Below are 17259 nucleotides of genomic sequence, written 5' to 3' on the forward strand. Positions count from 1 at the left end.
CAGAAACTGAAAAATGAAAAATAAATAACAAAATTGTTGTGCGTTCAAATAATTATAATACACACTTCATAACAAAATGTAAGTCTCTCAATTCACAACAACAGTTTTGTCAATGATACAGGTCTTCCGGTAAGTTTGCCATTGGGCGTATACTGCCCCGCCTCGGCAGAGCTTTTGTTCTATTTTTTGAAACAATGTCCGTGACCCTTTGATTCCTAACTCTAATTAACGACCAGAAACTATTTTTTATATTTCTAATATCAGTGACATTGAGCCAATCGGAACATCTCGGATATTATTCATATTAACCTCACATTAAGCTCTTCATGGGAGTACATATATAGGTTTCAAAAAGGATTCTTCAAGTGGTACTTGACTGATATGAACAACAACCCACATGATCTTTGTTTAATTATTGCCTTGTTCAGAAACGGCGTTAATTGGCACGATACTACATGTTCACGTTCATGAAATTAGTCAGAGCATGTAGTATCAACCTTTATTCATTGACTGATGTCTTTCACATTTTGGTAGAAACATACCTTGGCTAGTCTGCTCACTTTGGTCACTTGGGTTAAGGTCAAGGTCACTGATTCTTAAAATAGATGTTTACACTTTTGCTCATAAGGTCAAGGTCACTGATTCTTTAAATAGGTGTTTACACTTTTGCTCACAAGATAAAGGTCACTGATTCTTTAAATGTGTTAACACTTTTGCTCATAAGGTCAAGGGCACTGATTCTTAAAATAGGTGTTTACACTTTTGCACATAAGGTCAACGTCACTGATTCTTTAAAGAGGTGTTTACACTTTTGCTCATAAGGTCAAGGTCACTGATTCTCAAAATAGGTGATTACACTTGCTCATACAGCTTTTGTTTATTTTCTAATGTATTTCAAATTTAGTATGTAGATACTGTGATGAAGAAATGGGACAGTCTGATACTAGGGGTCAAGGTCAGTGCCGCTAAAACTTGTTTTACTTTTGAGGGAAGTTACAAAAAAAAAAAGATTGAACCTGGCAAAAATGAATACAAACTTTCCTAAGCCTTGTCTGATCTATTTTTAAACATTTTTGAAACTGGAGTCAATTCTTTAAAACACTGGCTCCAGGCAATGAATATTCCCTGCCCCCAAATAAGCTTAAACAGTAACATTTTTATACCAAGCCAAGAAAGCAGATGAAATCATGGGTTATCTTTTCCCATAATTATTACACATCAGTTCAAACTTTTTCAAAATGAACTCTTTCTAAATATTAATGATTATAACATGTTTAAGTTAATATGGGGCATTACAAGCTTTACTGGTTGAAGAAGACATCATGTGCACTTCTGTGTCAACACCAACACTATAACTTAGCTGGATAGCTAAATCAGTCATGAAAGAACCTTAAATCCCTGGCAGCATTTGAACATACAGTTACGAGAGGCAAGTAGTTTGAAGCCAACGAACATAACCACTTGGCCACAGACATCCTAATTAGTGATCTTTTAATACACCTGAAATCTTGTTACCTCATACGAAATGGAAACTGTTTAAGAACAATAATAACAACAACAAATAACAATTTCAGGTTTAATTCCATAATTATTTTTGATTCAAATAGAATGTGTGATTAACATCTCTAATAATATTAAGCTGTAGTATTAAATAAAAAATTATTGTCTCATTTTCACAAGGACCAAAAAAAAAAATTAATTCTACTTCCTGTGAATTCACTTAATTTTGTGGGCTTGAAAATTTGTTGTTTTGACCCAAGGGACATTTTTCATCAGTTTTTCTTGGATTATCTATCTTTGCAAAAAGTAAATTACAAAAAACTGATACATCCTAACAGCAGACGAAATAAAATTTCTTTGGACCTTAAACTGGTGGATTGAAACATCCACAAAAACCACAAAAATAACATGAAAAACGTGTCCCATAAATAATAATGATTTTGCAGTACATGAAGTCAGCTATTTAAACCACTCTAAATAGTTATTTGAATTTTAGGTCACATATTTGTGCTATATGATCCGAGGGAAACACTATACTGGGCAAAGCTGTATGAAATTCAACGTCCTTGTGATCTGGTGGAGGTATAACTTGCGAGACGTCAAAACCGTTTTTATCATAATAAATGTAATCTAAATGGCCGTTGAAACCGTCTGTATAGTTTGTATAGGCTGGAGTACCACAACCACTCCCAATGTTTTGACGATGGGAGAAATTCATCTCTGGAGCAAAAGAGTCGTCACCCCCTTGAAAACAGAAAAGCAACATAAAATTATGAATGTGAAACTGCTTACATAAGAAATGCCATTTTTTTAATATAAATATACTTCTTGTTACAGGCATTTCTAGAACAGCAAGGTTTTATAGTTTTCCCTTTAAAGGGAAAAATTTCTAGAACAATAAAAACGGTGAACCCTTTAAATATACCACCTGTAAACGGAGGCATTTCTAGAACAATAAAGTATGGTGTATGCTTTAAATATACCACCAGGAAAAGATTGCATATAGCTTGGCCTACAAAAATACCTGATGTAAAGGGAGACATTATTAGAACAGTGAATTTTGGTTGAATTTGAGTAAAATCTGTGTTTTATATGCTATTATACATATCTAACGGAGCCTGCAAATGTTTGCTAAAATCAAAGCTTTCTGAATGAAGCATTATACTTATCCAGTTTTCCTGAAAACTGATAATAATTTCATTTTGTTTTCTGTTTTGCTTTTTGTTGGGGTGGGGGTTGGGGGATTCTAAGAATTTAGGCAATGCAATGAGAAAATTACCACAATATCACCTATCTAATTGTACAAGAAATATAGCTGTCATTGATTCAGCATAAAAAATGTTGACTTTGGTCCTACAAGGTCAATGTGACCTTGACCTCTGAGCACTTGACTCAAAAATCAAAAGAATAATGAAGTGCCCAAGACCAATACTTCAATGAAGTTTGAAGCGAGGACCGTGGGCCATTTGGTTGTAAAGTTATTGGTCAGAAACCAATTTCACATTCATGCTAAATATGTCCTTGACATTGACACTGCAAACTCAAAAGTAATGGTAGTTATCTTCTGGCCCAGACCAATACACCAGTGAAGTTTGAGGGTGAAGGCCCATGTGTTGTGAATTTACTGGTCGAAAACTGTTTTGAATTACAAGGTCAATTTGACCTTTGACCTAGTGACCCCCCTAAAAATTAGGCTTCATCTTAAGTTTATGAGCAATCTTCATACCAAGTTTACAGTTTCTATTCCTAGAAGTAAGCTGATCAGGAACAATTTGGTCCATAGACTAACCAACAGACTTTACATAGCAATATATCCCCACTTCTTTCAATGGGGGCATCATTATCAATGTGCATTGATTATTTATCAATAGAAAACCATCAAGGGTATACTGATATTATTTCTATCAATGACAGCTCTACATCTAAAGTATTTCCTGCACAAACCACCAACGTTCCTTAAGCTAGCTTGAAAGTTTTCTCACATGAAAGAATCTGAAGACGCTTGCACAACTCAAACCTACAGCAGTGAGAGGCAAGGGGATTGAAGTCAACAACCTTCCCAACTCAGCCACGGATGCCTCATAATACTGTTAAGTTATTACACAAGTACATGTACTGGTTACTTCAAGAATTCTATCTTGAGAGTGGTTCGAACTGGCTTCAAGCTTTAATTGCAACAAACCTTGGATAATTATGATATGATTAAACTGAGCAAAAGAAAAGAAAATTTACCATCTTTCCAATCAATGTTGTCCTCCTTTACTGACTTTGTTGTCATAAACTCATAAATAGCTCTATGAGGAGTGCTGTTAAAATCACCACAGAAGATCAAGCTTGGCCTCTGAATATAATACAATGTATAATACGTTATGGCATATGATATATATAAATCCATATGATATGATATATGGAATAAATTGAATGGGTGTACATTTAATACTAAATTAATGGAACGAATTGAATAAAATCATATTATGCATGCCCCTGGCAAGCATTATATTGTTTTATTCAACTCCTTTTATAAATTTACAGTTAAATTTACACAAATATTACATTCTATTTATAACATATCTAAAAACGAACTGTTTACAGTTTAAAAGAGTCATTATTCATTGACACACCAATAATGTAACACTAACATTAGTGTGCTTTAACGCTATGTTTGTATATAACGCAAATGACGTCACGTCAAAGTGTTGAATCACAAGTGTTTACATTTTATTAAATGGTGTCATTACACTCCTGCGTCTTGCTTTATGACCATCTGATAAAATATAATATGATATAATATAGCATTGCTTTCTTTCCTATGATCACTAATAATTTTAATGGACTTGTCCGTCATTCCATCTGGTCAAAACCATTTAATGCCATTTTGTTTTTTGAAAAATTATCTCCCTTGCTCTTTTTTTCTTCTTATATTGCTGAAATAACCAGTTTCTTATATTTCTGACATAACCTGTTTCTTATATTGCTAAAATTACCTGTTTCATATATTTCTGAAATTACCTGTTTCATATATTGCTCAAATTACCTGTTTCTTATATTGCTGAAGTAGAGACTCTATAAACCTCATGGCAACGAGAACTTGTAACATGCGTATATGACCAGCATTCGGATGAAAGTATAAATGTGTGTTTGCAACGAGTATTATCTTTCCTGGATCACTTACTGGCTCTATAGCAACTATCTGCAACAAACAAGGGAAACACAAACTTCTAATTTATTTGGCTCATGTTTTGCATCTTGGTTGTGTTTTAAAGATCCTGTAACTCAAATTTGTTTATGGTTTGTATCATAAATATGATGCTCAAATGAAGATTAATCAATATTGTAAGTTCCAAAAAGCATTATTTGTAAAGATATTACCAAATTTACATTTCATGTAAATAAAGGGAGGTAATTAGAAATTTATTTTTGATAAAGTCTAAGCCAAATTTTTTAATAAGAAATGAATGCTGCATTATGCATAAATTTTAATGATTACTATTAATGCGTGAAAACATTTGCCATTGTTACATCCTTAATTACAACAAACAGGGTCTTTAATCATTTTCCTTCTGAATTTGTGTAATGAATTTGCCCCGTTTTGACTTTGGTACAATCCATTCAAATCTTTCTGAAGTCAATATCAAAATATAACATTTACTGTAGATAAGACAGCATGTTTGATTATTCCTAGTGCTTGGTAGTAAAACAAGATTCTTGAAAAGGTAGAACTGAGTGCAAAAGTCTATCCAAATCCATTAAACAGAGTTATGGACCTTGGAGAATGACTGCCTATTATGCTTTCAAATAAGTGTGTGAAGTTTCAACACATTCCCTTCAGCAGTTTTGGAGTTACAAACTTTCCTGCAAAGACTTAACCTTAGTATGACACAGACGCCGACATTGATGCCGGGTTAAGTACAATAGCTCTCTCTAAACTTTGAATGGTCAAGCTTAAGAAACTACTCACATGTATAACAGTTGTTCTTGTTTGAAACATTTCTTTTAGTGCAGGAACGGTGTACACTTTCTTGATTATGTCAGAACACACCGGATTTGTCTCAAGGATATCTTTAATCTGTTCTCCGTACTCGGCAACCACTCTGAATATTAAAACATTTTAATTTAAGACACATGATTCTGATAAGCCAAACAACAGAACTACAACATGTACAAACACATGTATATTAATTAAACATCATGCAATCTTCAAGCACCTGTATAACAGTATTGCTCACCGAGGATTTCTTTTATGTTATCATTTAGCATGTGATGTCTTTAGGTCATCAGTTATTGTACATTTTTTGTATTAATTCTTTAAAAAAAAAATTATTATCCAACAGTGAAATAGTTCTACAAACTCAAATTCAAATTTACCTTTTTCAAGCATGTCCTGTTTATGAAAGGCAGTCTGATGTTTTTGTGCATAAATTTATATTAATTTGGAAAACTAAAACTAAAATTGTAAATTTAAAGACAAAGCTGATCTAACCTGAATTTAGACTTTCTGATGTAAATGGCAGATCCTTCCCTGACTTCCCCTCCTTTCTCTTTGTAGAAACCTTGGAATCCTAACAGAGCCAGAGCCGTCCCTAACTCAGATTTAAATACTTTAGAATCCACTTCCTGTAGACAAATTATATCTCCATTGTAACCTGAAAATGATACCAAAAATACAAAAAAATCCGTCTCAAAAATGTACATGAACTGCTATGACATACCACAGGTGTTCGGCACATTTGCTTTGCCAATAATGATGACATTATTATAAAATTATCTCCCCTTGATCATCAAGAACAAAATTACTATCCAGCACCCGTTTACATATAATATACATACCGAATATATATATTTTGTTTAGTAAACTGGTGCTTTCTACCTTAAGTATGTGATCTCATTTGAATTCAATAGAAATATGTGACCAGCAGTTAGATTGTCTCCAGCTTAAGTAAGGGAACTCTACAGTAAATACTCCAACTGAAAAGTATAAGCTCTAGCTTAAAAGAATGAGCTCTTCAACAGAACTGTGATACTTCCTGTCAATATCAATGACCTCAAGCTATCTATATCTATCTATCTATTTATACTGCAACGCACCCTTTCAAGTATTATGTGCAGCTTCAATCTGAAGAACAACAATGACTGCATAACTTGTGTTCATCATGAAATTTTAATCTGAATGGCAGAAAAACATTATGTCACAGACTAAGCAAAACTTCTAACACCCCCAGTTAAGTATTGTTCATTCAATATACCCTGTGGGCAATTTAAATAAAACTATATGTCGTTAATACTAACCTTTAAGCTCCTTTATGATAAGAGGTTTTCTGTAGTCAATGTCTAGGGCATATGCAGGACAATAAGAATATAGCACGTCCCTAGAGTAATCCTGGTCAGCATAGATGTCTGCTAAGATGTTATACGATACCACACGAATTCTGAAAAATATGAACAAGTTGAATGAGTAACTGAGTATGTGTTTGAAACATATCTAAAATGAATCCCTTGTGATCTATATTTATAAGTGACATATATGACTGTATAAACATTTACATTTTACATGTTGTAGCAATTTTCCAGGAATCCCCAGCCATACCACCCATTTTCTGGGATTCCCCTTTATGTCATTTTCTGACAGCTATAAAAATCAGTCAATGCTGTACATAAGTAAATCTTGCAACTTGACTTTTCTGTTATTTAGTCCAATATACCAAATGTTACACTTGTTACAGTTTATGATGTTGCCAAGAATTAATATATGTCAAAGCAACATCATATTTGAAGTACTAGACTTTTCAGCATCTAACATAAATATATACATACTCGTTTTGTTCCGTTTCTTTCTGGGTATAGAGATGTCTTGTTTCAAATGGACAAATACCTGGTCCCGCCGTGACTTCATGTTTAGCTTCTACTGTAAATGGTTTCCCTGATCTTTCCCCTGATTTTGGAATACATGTAAATGACAGACAGTATCCTATATCATCATTGGTTGGTGTGTATGACAAAGTTCTACATATCTCCTTTCTCTCTTCTATAATAGATGAATTCTGTTTTCTGGACTTGCTGTTTTCAGCAGTATTATCAGCTCTGTATTTTATCTTTTCCCACATAAACTCTGATTTATCAAGATTACAAAATTCAGCATTAACTTTCGGAAACAATGGAAACCCCACCATAACTGACTGCGGAATTACAATACCAAGACAACATGGTCCATTTACATCGACTGTATACTTGGAGTCTAGAATCTGTACAATATTTCCATGGGAAAATCCATCCTCTGCAGAAACTGGATCACAAATTTTTGTAACCCCATCTGTTTCATATAATTCAACAGTCACCTCTTTAATGTCGGAGTCTTTCTTCTTTTTCTTTTTGCTGAAATGTTTGTTAATATTCTGGGCCAATCTTGTTAAAGAAGTTTCCACGTTTTCAATCTTCGGTCTGCATGCATTGAAAATTCTGCTTGTTGAACCACCGGCGGGGGCATATTCCACGGAAATTTGAAGAGAAGAATCCGTGTCAACACATCTGACATTAAATCTAGACATGGTTCTTGAAAATTTGATGCATGCACTAGATCTAAACAGACGAATTCTGCTCAAAAATAGCATTGATCAGCTATTAATATGTATTCAACTTTCTTGCACCATTTCACGTAACTGTCATATTATTCGGATCCAACACACTGGTTCCCGTACTTATTTGTTTCGTTCTCATTACAACTCGTATACTTGGTTCGTCTTTAATATAATTCGTACCTTTTCGTACAGTTATTTTCGATACATGGGTAATGTAAAAAACTAAAACTTATGAATCTTACAGGTTTTTTTAACTACAAAAGAACACTTAAAACAGTTCCAAATCGATAATTTTATAAGATTATGAAGATTGCGTTAAACTGTTTGGGGTAGACATCTACAACTACACCATACTGCTTAACAATCAATCCTGAGCAGTATATAAGATACATAGATATTTTACTTGACTTTGATAAATAGTTCACCAGAATGTGTAAAAGAAACGCTGCAAATCAATTACTGTATCTCTGGATATTTCCCCATGTCGAACAATTTGCAAATTTAAATTTCCAGAGATTTTGATTGATGAAATATTAGCGAATCATGCATGTGTAGAATTTAATGGCAGTGATTTTAACTACTCTATCTTGGTCTGGTATTTCTGCTCTTAAACTAACTCTGAAAAGCTTGAAAAACTTTAACATAAAGCTCTAAGAATAGTTTTCAATGATTTTAACTCTACATGTCTACTGTGACTCAGTTAATTATAAAAAAGAAACCTTTATCTGAAATCAAAACTATAGCCAAAGCAGACTTTAAATTCCTTTAAGAAAAATCACCTCGGTTAAATCTAAGAATTTCTATAAATCTTTTAGGTATAAAAAGGTGCAGATATGTACCATGGGTTACAGAACAACAGCATATGGTAATAATTAAGTCTTCTAGGTTTGAGGGTGCTCAGATTTTGAACAGCCTCCTAAATAACATCCAAAAGGTTGAAGTTGAAAACTACAGAGAGTTTTGGGAGATTGATCCGGACCTGGAGTGTCCCAAGCTGTAAATGTGCTATGTGTGTTTAATCTTGTAATTTTCTGTTAAACTTTGTTGTTGTTCCCCCACCCCCTCTTTTTAGCTTGCATTGCTTTATAAGTACTGACTACAGCATTTTCTTTTTAAACTTTGTATGATGAGTGTATTGTGTGCTTACATGCTCTTTCGTTTGAAATATTTTCTGTATGCCTAGTTTCTTAATCCTTTAAGTGTTCTTATATCTAAAATTTATTTAATACAGTTTTTACTTCTATGTTCTATTTTTACTTTAGATAATGGGCAATCATTTAGTCAATATTTTGTTTTGTATATACTCTAAATGTTAACTAACCTTTATGATAAAGTATTTTATTATATTTGTTACCTCCCTTTAAGCTAGAGTATTTTATTATTGTTAATTTGTTAGCTCCCTTTATGCTATAGTTAGTAATTTATCAAATTAATTTTTAACTCTTAGCTCCCTTTATTCTATATTAATTTATAACATTAATAAATGCAGAAATGCTGCAGTATTTATTTATGTTTTAGATGTTAGCTCCCTTTATGCTAGAATATTATATTATGCATTGGGTGTTAGCTCTCTTTATGCTAAACTATTACACATTATGTGTAGGCTTCTTTTATGCTAGAATATTATATAATACATTAGGTGTTAGCTCACTCTATGCTAAAATATTATATTATACATAAAGTGTTAGCTCTCTTTATGCTTTATAGGTGAAAGCTCCCTTTATGCTAGAATATTATATTATATATATTAGGTTGCTAGATATTATATTATATATTAGGTGTTAGCTTTCTTTATGCTAGAATATTATATTATATATTAGGTGTTAGCTCCCTTTATGCTAAAACATTATATTATATATTAGATGTTAGCACTTTTATGCTAGAATATTATATTTTACATTAGGTGTTGGCTCCATTTATGCTAGAATATTATATTAAACATTAGCTGTAAGCTCTTTTTATTCTATAGTGTTTTATTATATTTTAGGTGTAATTTAAGCTCCCTTTATGCTAGAATATTATATTTTACATAAGGTGTTAGATCTCTTCATGCTATAGTATTTTATTATTATATTTAAGATGTTACCTCTCTTTATGCTAGAATATTATGTTATACATTATAGGTGTTAGCTTCCTTTATGCTAGAATAATACATTATACAATTTAGGTTTCAGCTCCCTTTATGCTAGAATATTATATTATACATAAGGTGTTAGCTCTCTTTATGCTTAAGTATTTTATTATAATTTAGGTGTTAGCTCCCTTTATTCTAGAATATTATTATATACATTAGGTGTAAGCTCCCTTTATGCTAGAATACTATATTATACATTAGGTGTTAGCTCCCTTAATGCTAGAATACTATATTATACATTAGGTGTTAGCTCCCTTAATGTAAGAATATTATATTATACATAAGGTGTTAGCTCCCTTTATGCTAGAATATTAAATTATACATTAGGTGTTAGCTCCATTTATGCTAGAATATTATGTTATGCATTAGGTGTTAGATCCCTTTATGCTAAAATATTACATTATACATTAGGTGTTAGCTCTCTTTATGCTTAAGTATTCTATAATTATATTTTAGATGTTAGCTCTCTTTATGCTAGAATGTTATATTATACATTAGGTGTTAGCTCCCTTTATGCTAGAATATTACATTATACATGAGGTGTTAGCTCGCTTTATGCTAGAATGTTATATTATACATAAGGTGTTAGCTCTCCTTATGCTTAAGTATTTTATTATATTTTAGGTGTTAGCTCCATTCATTCTAGAATATAATAATATACATAAGTTGTTAGCTCCCTTTATGATAGAATATTATATAATACAATAGGTTTTATCTCTCTTTATGCTAGAATATTATATTATACATTAGGTGTTAGCTCCCTTTATAATAGAAAACATTATATTATACATAAGATGTTAGCTCTCTTTATGCTATAGTATTTTGTTATACTTAAGTTGTTAGCTCCCTTTTTGCTAGAATAATATATTATACATTAGGTGTTAGCTCCCTTCATGCTAGAATATTACATTATACATTAGGTGTTAGCTCTCTTTATGCTGGAATATAATATTTTACATTAGGTGTTAGCTCCCTTTATGCTAGAATACTATATTATACATTAGGTGTTAGCTCCCTTTATGCTAGAATATAACATTATACATCAGGCGTTAGCTCTCTTTATTCTGGAATATAATATTTTACATTAGGTGTTAGCTCCCTTTATGCTAGAATACTATATTATATATAAGGTGTTAGCTCCCTTTTTGCTAGACTACTATAATTGAGCCGTGTCATGACAAAACCAACATAATGGGTTTGCGACCAGCATGGATCCAGGCCAGCCTGCGCATCCGCGCAGTCTGATCAGGATCCATGCTGTTCGCTTACAAACCCTATAACAAGTAGAGAAACTGATAACAAACAGCATGGATCCTGATCAGACTGCGCGGATGCGCAGGCTGGTCTGGATCCATGCTGGTCGCAAACCCACTATGTTGGTTTTGTCATGACGCGGCTCAATTATTATACATTAGGTGTTAACTCTCGTTTTGCTAGAATATTACATTATACATTATGTGTTAGCTCTCTTTATGCTATAGTATTTTATTATATTTTAGGTGTGAGCTCCCTTTATGCTAGAATATTATATTTTACATAAGGTGTTAGCTCCCTTTATGCTAGAATACTATATTATATATAAGGTGTTAGCTCCCTTTTTGCTAGAATACTATAATTGAGCCGTGTCATGACAAAACCAACATAATGGGTTTGCGACCAGCATGGATCCAGACCAGCCTGCACATCCGCGCAGTCTGATCAGGATCCATGCTGTTCGCTTACAAACCCTATAACAAGTAGAGAAACTGATAACGAACAGCATGGATCCTGATCAGACTGCGCGGATGCGCAGGCTGGTCTGGATCCATGCTGGTCGCAAACCCACTATGTTGGTTTTGTCATGACGCGGCTCATATTATACATTAGGTGTTAACTCTCCTTTTGCTAGAATATTACATTATACATTATGTGTTAGCTCTCTTTATGCTATAGTATTTTATTATATTTTAGGTGTGAGCTCCCTTTATGCTAGAATATTATATTTAACATATTAAGGTGTTAGCTCTTTTTAATCTATAGTATTTTATTATATTTTAGGTTATAGCTCCCTTTATGCTAGAATATTATATTTTACATAAGGTGTTAGCTCTCTTTATGCTATAGTATTTTATTATTATATTTAAGATGTTACCTCTCTTTATGCTAGAATATTATATTATATATTCTATGTGTTAGCTCCCTTTATGCTAGAATATTACATTATACATGAGGTGTTAGCTCGCTTTATGCTAGAATGTTATATTATACATTAGGTGTTAGCTCTCTTTATGCTTAAGTATTTTATTATATTTTAGGTGTTAGCTCCCTTCATTCTAGAATATTATAATATATAAGTTGTTAGCTCCCTTTATGACAGAATATTATATAATACAATAGGTTTTATCTCTCTTTATGCTAGAATATTATATTATACATTAGGTGTTAGCTCCCTTTATAATAGAAAACATTATATTATACACAAGATGTTAGCTCTCTTCATGCTATAGTATTTTGTTATATTTAAGTTGTTAGCTTCCTTTATGCTGGAATATAATATTTTACATTAGGTGTTAGCTCCCTTTATGCTAGAATACTATATTATACATTAGGTGTTAGCTCCCTTTATGCTAGAATATAACATTATACATCAGGTGTTAGCTGTCTTTATTCTGGAATATAATATTTTACATTAGGTGTTAGCTCCCTTTATGCTAGAATACTATATTATATATAAGGTGTTAGCTCCCTTTTTGCTAGAATACTATATTATACATAAGGTGTTAACTCTCGTTTTGCTAGAATATTACATTATACATTATGTGTTAGCTCTCTTTATGCTATAGTATTTTATTATATTTTAGGTGTGAGCTCCCTTTATGCTAGAATATTAAATTTAACATATTAAGGTGTTAGGTCTTTTTATTCTATAGTATTTTATTATATTTTAGGTTATAGCTCCCTTTATGCTAGAATATTATATTTTACATAAGGTGTTAGCTCTCTTTATGCTATAGTATTTTATTATTATATTTTAGGTGTTAGCTCTCTTCATGCTAGAATATTATATTATACATTAGGTGTTACCATTTTTTATTCTATAGTATTTTATTATATTTTAGGTGTTAGCTCCTTTTATGATAGAATATTATATCTTACATTAGTGTTAGCTCTCCTTATGCTATAGTATTTTACTATATTTTATTAAGGTGTTACTGATCTCTTTATGCTAGAATATGATATTTTACATTAGGTTTTAGCTCTCTTTAAGCTAGAATAGTATATAATACATTAGGTTTTAGCTCTCTTTATGCTAGAATATTAAATCATACATTAGGTGTTAGCTCCCTTTATGCTAGATTATTATATTATACATCAGCCTGATTAGGTGTTAGCTCACTTTATGCTATAGTAAGTTTTTTTTTATATTTTAGTTGTTATCTCCCTTTATGCTATACTAGTTTATTACATTAAGCTGTTAGCTCCCTTTATGCTATAGTATTTAATTTCTTTTAAGCTGTCAGCTCCATACAATATGTACTTTACATATGTAACTGCTCAACTTATTGCATATTATTATTATTACAGTTTACTGCTTTCTTTAACTTTTTCCCAGATGTAGAGGTGTTTTGACTGCTTTTAGTCCCTCCCCCTTTTTTTGAGGCCTCAAACAGTGAAAAAAATGTCCTATTTAGGCCCAAAACACAGTTTTTCCTTTGAGAAATGTTGTTAAAAGCGCGGCCCCCCATCAAAAGGATACATCAGGGGGTTGCCAGAAGAGGGATGTGCCCCCTTCTGTTTGGGGGAAGTGGGCGGTAATCCCCCTCATCGCCAAGAAAATTTTGGACATGTCACAGGCTAACAAGAGCCACCGCCGGGCGGGGGCAACGCTCGACTTTTTACTTTATCTAAACGCAAACATAGAAAGGTTTGAACATATCTTAACGTTTCCTTTTTATAAATTTAGTTGGTCTGTCTTGTCACATTAGTTTTGTTTATATATTTTGTATATATATATGAATAGAAACATTACGCAATTTCTAAAAAAAGCAACATGACGCAATTTCTAAAAGTAGAAACAATGACGCAATTTCTAAAAATAGAAACAATGATGCAATTTCTAAAAATAGCAAAACAATGACGCAATTTCTAAAAATAGAAACAATGACGCAATTTATATATATATATATTTATATATATATATATATATATATATATATATATATATATATATATATATAAATATATATACATGCATATATATATATATATATACATGCATATATATATATATATATTGTATCTTAAGTGATCCCACGCAGGGGAAAGTATAACTGTATTGAATTTAATTATCTCCCTTTATATATACTTTATCTGTCTAAATTCATTGTATCCTATGGATCTACTTGATCTTACGGGATCCAGTTGACTTTCGGAAATAGATATATAGTTCTCTGGTCCCAATCAGTGAAGAAGACAATAAATGTCATCGTTGATTTGTGAGATATGTTAACAGAGAACAAACTCTATATATGTGAATGTTGAGCTTGTTTCAATGTGTAGTGCAGTTTGTGACTGTATATAAAGCTGTTCTGAAACCATCATTTTTGTGATGGTGGATGAGCAGTGGCTATGCTTTCATGACTGTTCTGCTAGGCGCTGTGCCGTAATTGGACTGGCATATCGATGTGGTGGTATGTGTGTATATATTCTCTCATTTCTATCAATTTATCTGCACAATTGTATCTTAAGTGATCCCACGCAGGGGAAAGTATAACTGTATTGAATTTAATTATCTCCCTTTATATATACTTTATCTGTCTAAATTCATTGTATCCTACGGATCTACTTGATCTTACGGGATCCAGTTGACTTTCGGAAATAGATATATAGTTCTCTGGTCCCAATCAGTGAAGAAGACAATAAAATGTCATCGTTGATTTGTGAGATATGTTAACAGAGAACAAACTCTATATATGTGAATGCTGAGCTTGTTTCAATGTGTAGTGCAGTTTGTGACTGTATATAAAGCTGTTCTGAAACCATCATTTTTGTGATGGTGGATGAGCAGTGGCTATGCTTTCATGACTGTTCTGCTAGGCGCTGTGCCGTAATTGGACTGGCATATCGATGTGGTGGTATGTGTGTATATATTCTCTCATTTCTATATATATATATATATATATATATATATGGCCACAACAACCCTTGGGACAAGACCTTTCAGTAGACCACACTAACCTTGACCTTCATCCATAAATGACCTTGACCTTCAAGGTTAAAAGTCCAATTTTTGCTTGTTCATGCTGTTATTGGCTGTAACTTTGTTATTTTTGAATGGATTGTCTTCAAACTTGAACATAATAATCTTCAAGGATATCCCTTAAAAATAACCAGTCAGACCTTGACCTTCACTTATAAATGACCTTGACTTTGAAGGTCAAAAACTCAGTTACAGCCAATAACAGCATGAACAAGCAAAAATTGGACTTTTAACCTTGAAGGTCAAGGTCATTTATGGATGAAGGTCAAGGTTAGTGTGGTCTACTGAAAGGTCTTGTCCCAAGGGTTGTTGTGGCCAAGTATGAAGACAATACACCAAGAAATAAAAAAGTTATGATCCAGGTACAAGTTTGCGAACGGCAACGGGAAGGCCGACCTGACTATAACAATACCTCTACTTTTTTTTTCAAAAAAAAAAAAAAGTCGAGCTAAAAATGGCCTCAGGTCCATAAGCCTTTTACTCTATCTCATTGCATTGAGAAGTTGCAGCACTTTGAAATCAGTTTTGATGGAAAAAACAATGCAAAATAGTGATTTTTTAGCAATTTAGAGACGTCACGTCCCCCCGTTGCCATTGTAACAGGAAATTTATGATTGAGCATGTCATTACAGAGGTTATGGTTCAGTCAACATATGTGTCAAGTTTCATCAGTATTGAAGCATTTTTCATAGTTTTAAAGCAGTTGGAACTTGTAACAGGAGGCTTTTCAATGAAAACGGCCATTTTTCACAATAAGCACATGGGGTAAAAGGTTAACATTAGCATAAAAAGTATTTTTAATGTATTTTACTTTTCAAATTTGTTATAATTATGCTAGGTCATATGTATTGTATGGTCTTTGTTTTTATCAGTTAATAGCTTTTGAGCTAATGTTTCATAATTTGTAAAAACCAAATTAAAATGGACTTTCTTATATTTTGTACACACCTACATGTAAATGTATCAAAATGACTTGTAATGTAAAAATAAAGTTCAGCTAAACTATACGGACAATATCTGATTTCTCAAATAAACAACAAGTGAAATGAGGGCATTGCACAGGACTGGAAATTATTTGCCATGCTGGGTATAGCTTTTATAAGGCACCCAGATGCCTTTAATAGACTGATAACAGCACCTATTCATGTACATGTACTAAGTAGTACTAGTTGGTTACCCCTAAAAATACAATACAAAACTACAGCCACAACCAAGAGCCAGGGTCATGCTTAATTTTTCTCAGTATTTCTTAAGTAAAACACATCAGAGGAAGAATATTGTGGCAAAGAAAATTCCTAGGAAACATCATTTTCTTTGACAAAATTATTCCAATTTCATATTTGACCTTGACAGTCAAAGTCATTTACAAATTAAGATCATACTTAAATTATTTAACATGTTGGTGTTGCCATATAAAGTGTTGTGTTGTCTCAGTATGAATGAAATCTGTCAATCATAATAAATAGTTATGACAATTTAAGCAAAGTATAATCTTGACAGTTAAGGTCATTCAAAGGTCAAGGTCACATTTAATTAATCATCAGGTCAGTTTTGTTAGAAGAGTTCTTTTCTCCAATAAACCACAATTTTTCGAATAATGAAGCTGAAAATAACATTTTCAGGCAAAACTCTAACTAAAGTTTTTTATGTTTAAAGGGGAGACAATTCCCAAGAGTTACATTATACTTTATTGTATATAAAGAGAAGAATAAACCCAGCTATGTAAGGTTTGAAGTAGATCTCTATAGAAACAAACCTAGGGAATAAACTTAAGTAAAATTGTAAATATAAGTTCAAATCTCAAAATATAATTA

At 32.3% G+C, this 17259-nt stretch overlaps 1 protein-coding gene across 1 annotated transcript; it reads right to left on the minus strand.

Moving 5' to 3' along the window:
- Positions 1-1581: 1581 nt before the first annotated feature.
- On the minus strand, positions 1582-8195 carry LOC132754660 (2',5'-phosphodiesterase 12-like). The gene is made up of 7 exons (XM_060745314.1): positions 7312-8195; positions 6787-6926; positions 5981-6143; positions 5459-5591; positions 4535-4690; positions 3733-3841; positions 1582-2244 (listed from the first exon to the last, which is right to left on the minus strand). Exons 1-7 carry the CDS (start codon positions 8103-8105, stop codon positions 1982-1984), a joined length of 1758 nt encoding a protein of 585 aa, XP_060601297.1. The 5' UTR covers positions 8106-8195; the 3' UTR covers positions 1582-1981.
- Between the last annotated feature and the right edge of the window lie 9064 nt (positions 8196-17259).

Source organism: Ruditapes philippinarum, unplaced genomic scaffold (assembly GCF_026571515.1).
Source record: "Ruditapes philippinarum isolate M1 unplaced genomic scaffold, ASM2657151v2 ctg372_1_1_1_1, whole genome shotgun sequence".
Taxonomy (NCBI): Eukaryota; Metazoa; Mollusca; class Bivalvia; order Venerida; family Veneridae; genus Ruditapes; species Ruditapes philippinarum.

What these genes read in the sequence shown, in the direction of transcription:
- LOC132754660 (XM_060745314.1), bottom strand. Translation starts at nt 8,105, where the DNA reads ATGCTATTTTTGAGCAGAATTCGTCTGTTTAGATCTAGTGCATGCATC. An exon ending in TTCAGCAATATAAGAAACAG is followed by an intron (nt 3,842 to 4,534) that starts GTAATTTGAGCA and finishes TATTATATTCAG; the next exon opens with AGGCCAAGCTTGATCTTCTG. An exon ending in CAACATTGATTGGAAAGATG is followed by an intron (nt 2,245 to 3,732) that starts GTAAATTTTCTT and finishes TCTGTTTTCAAG; the next exon opens with GGGGTGACGACTCTTTTGCT.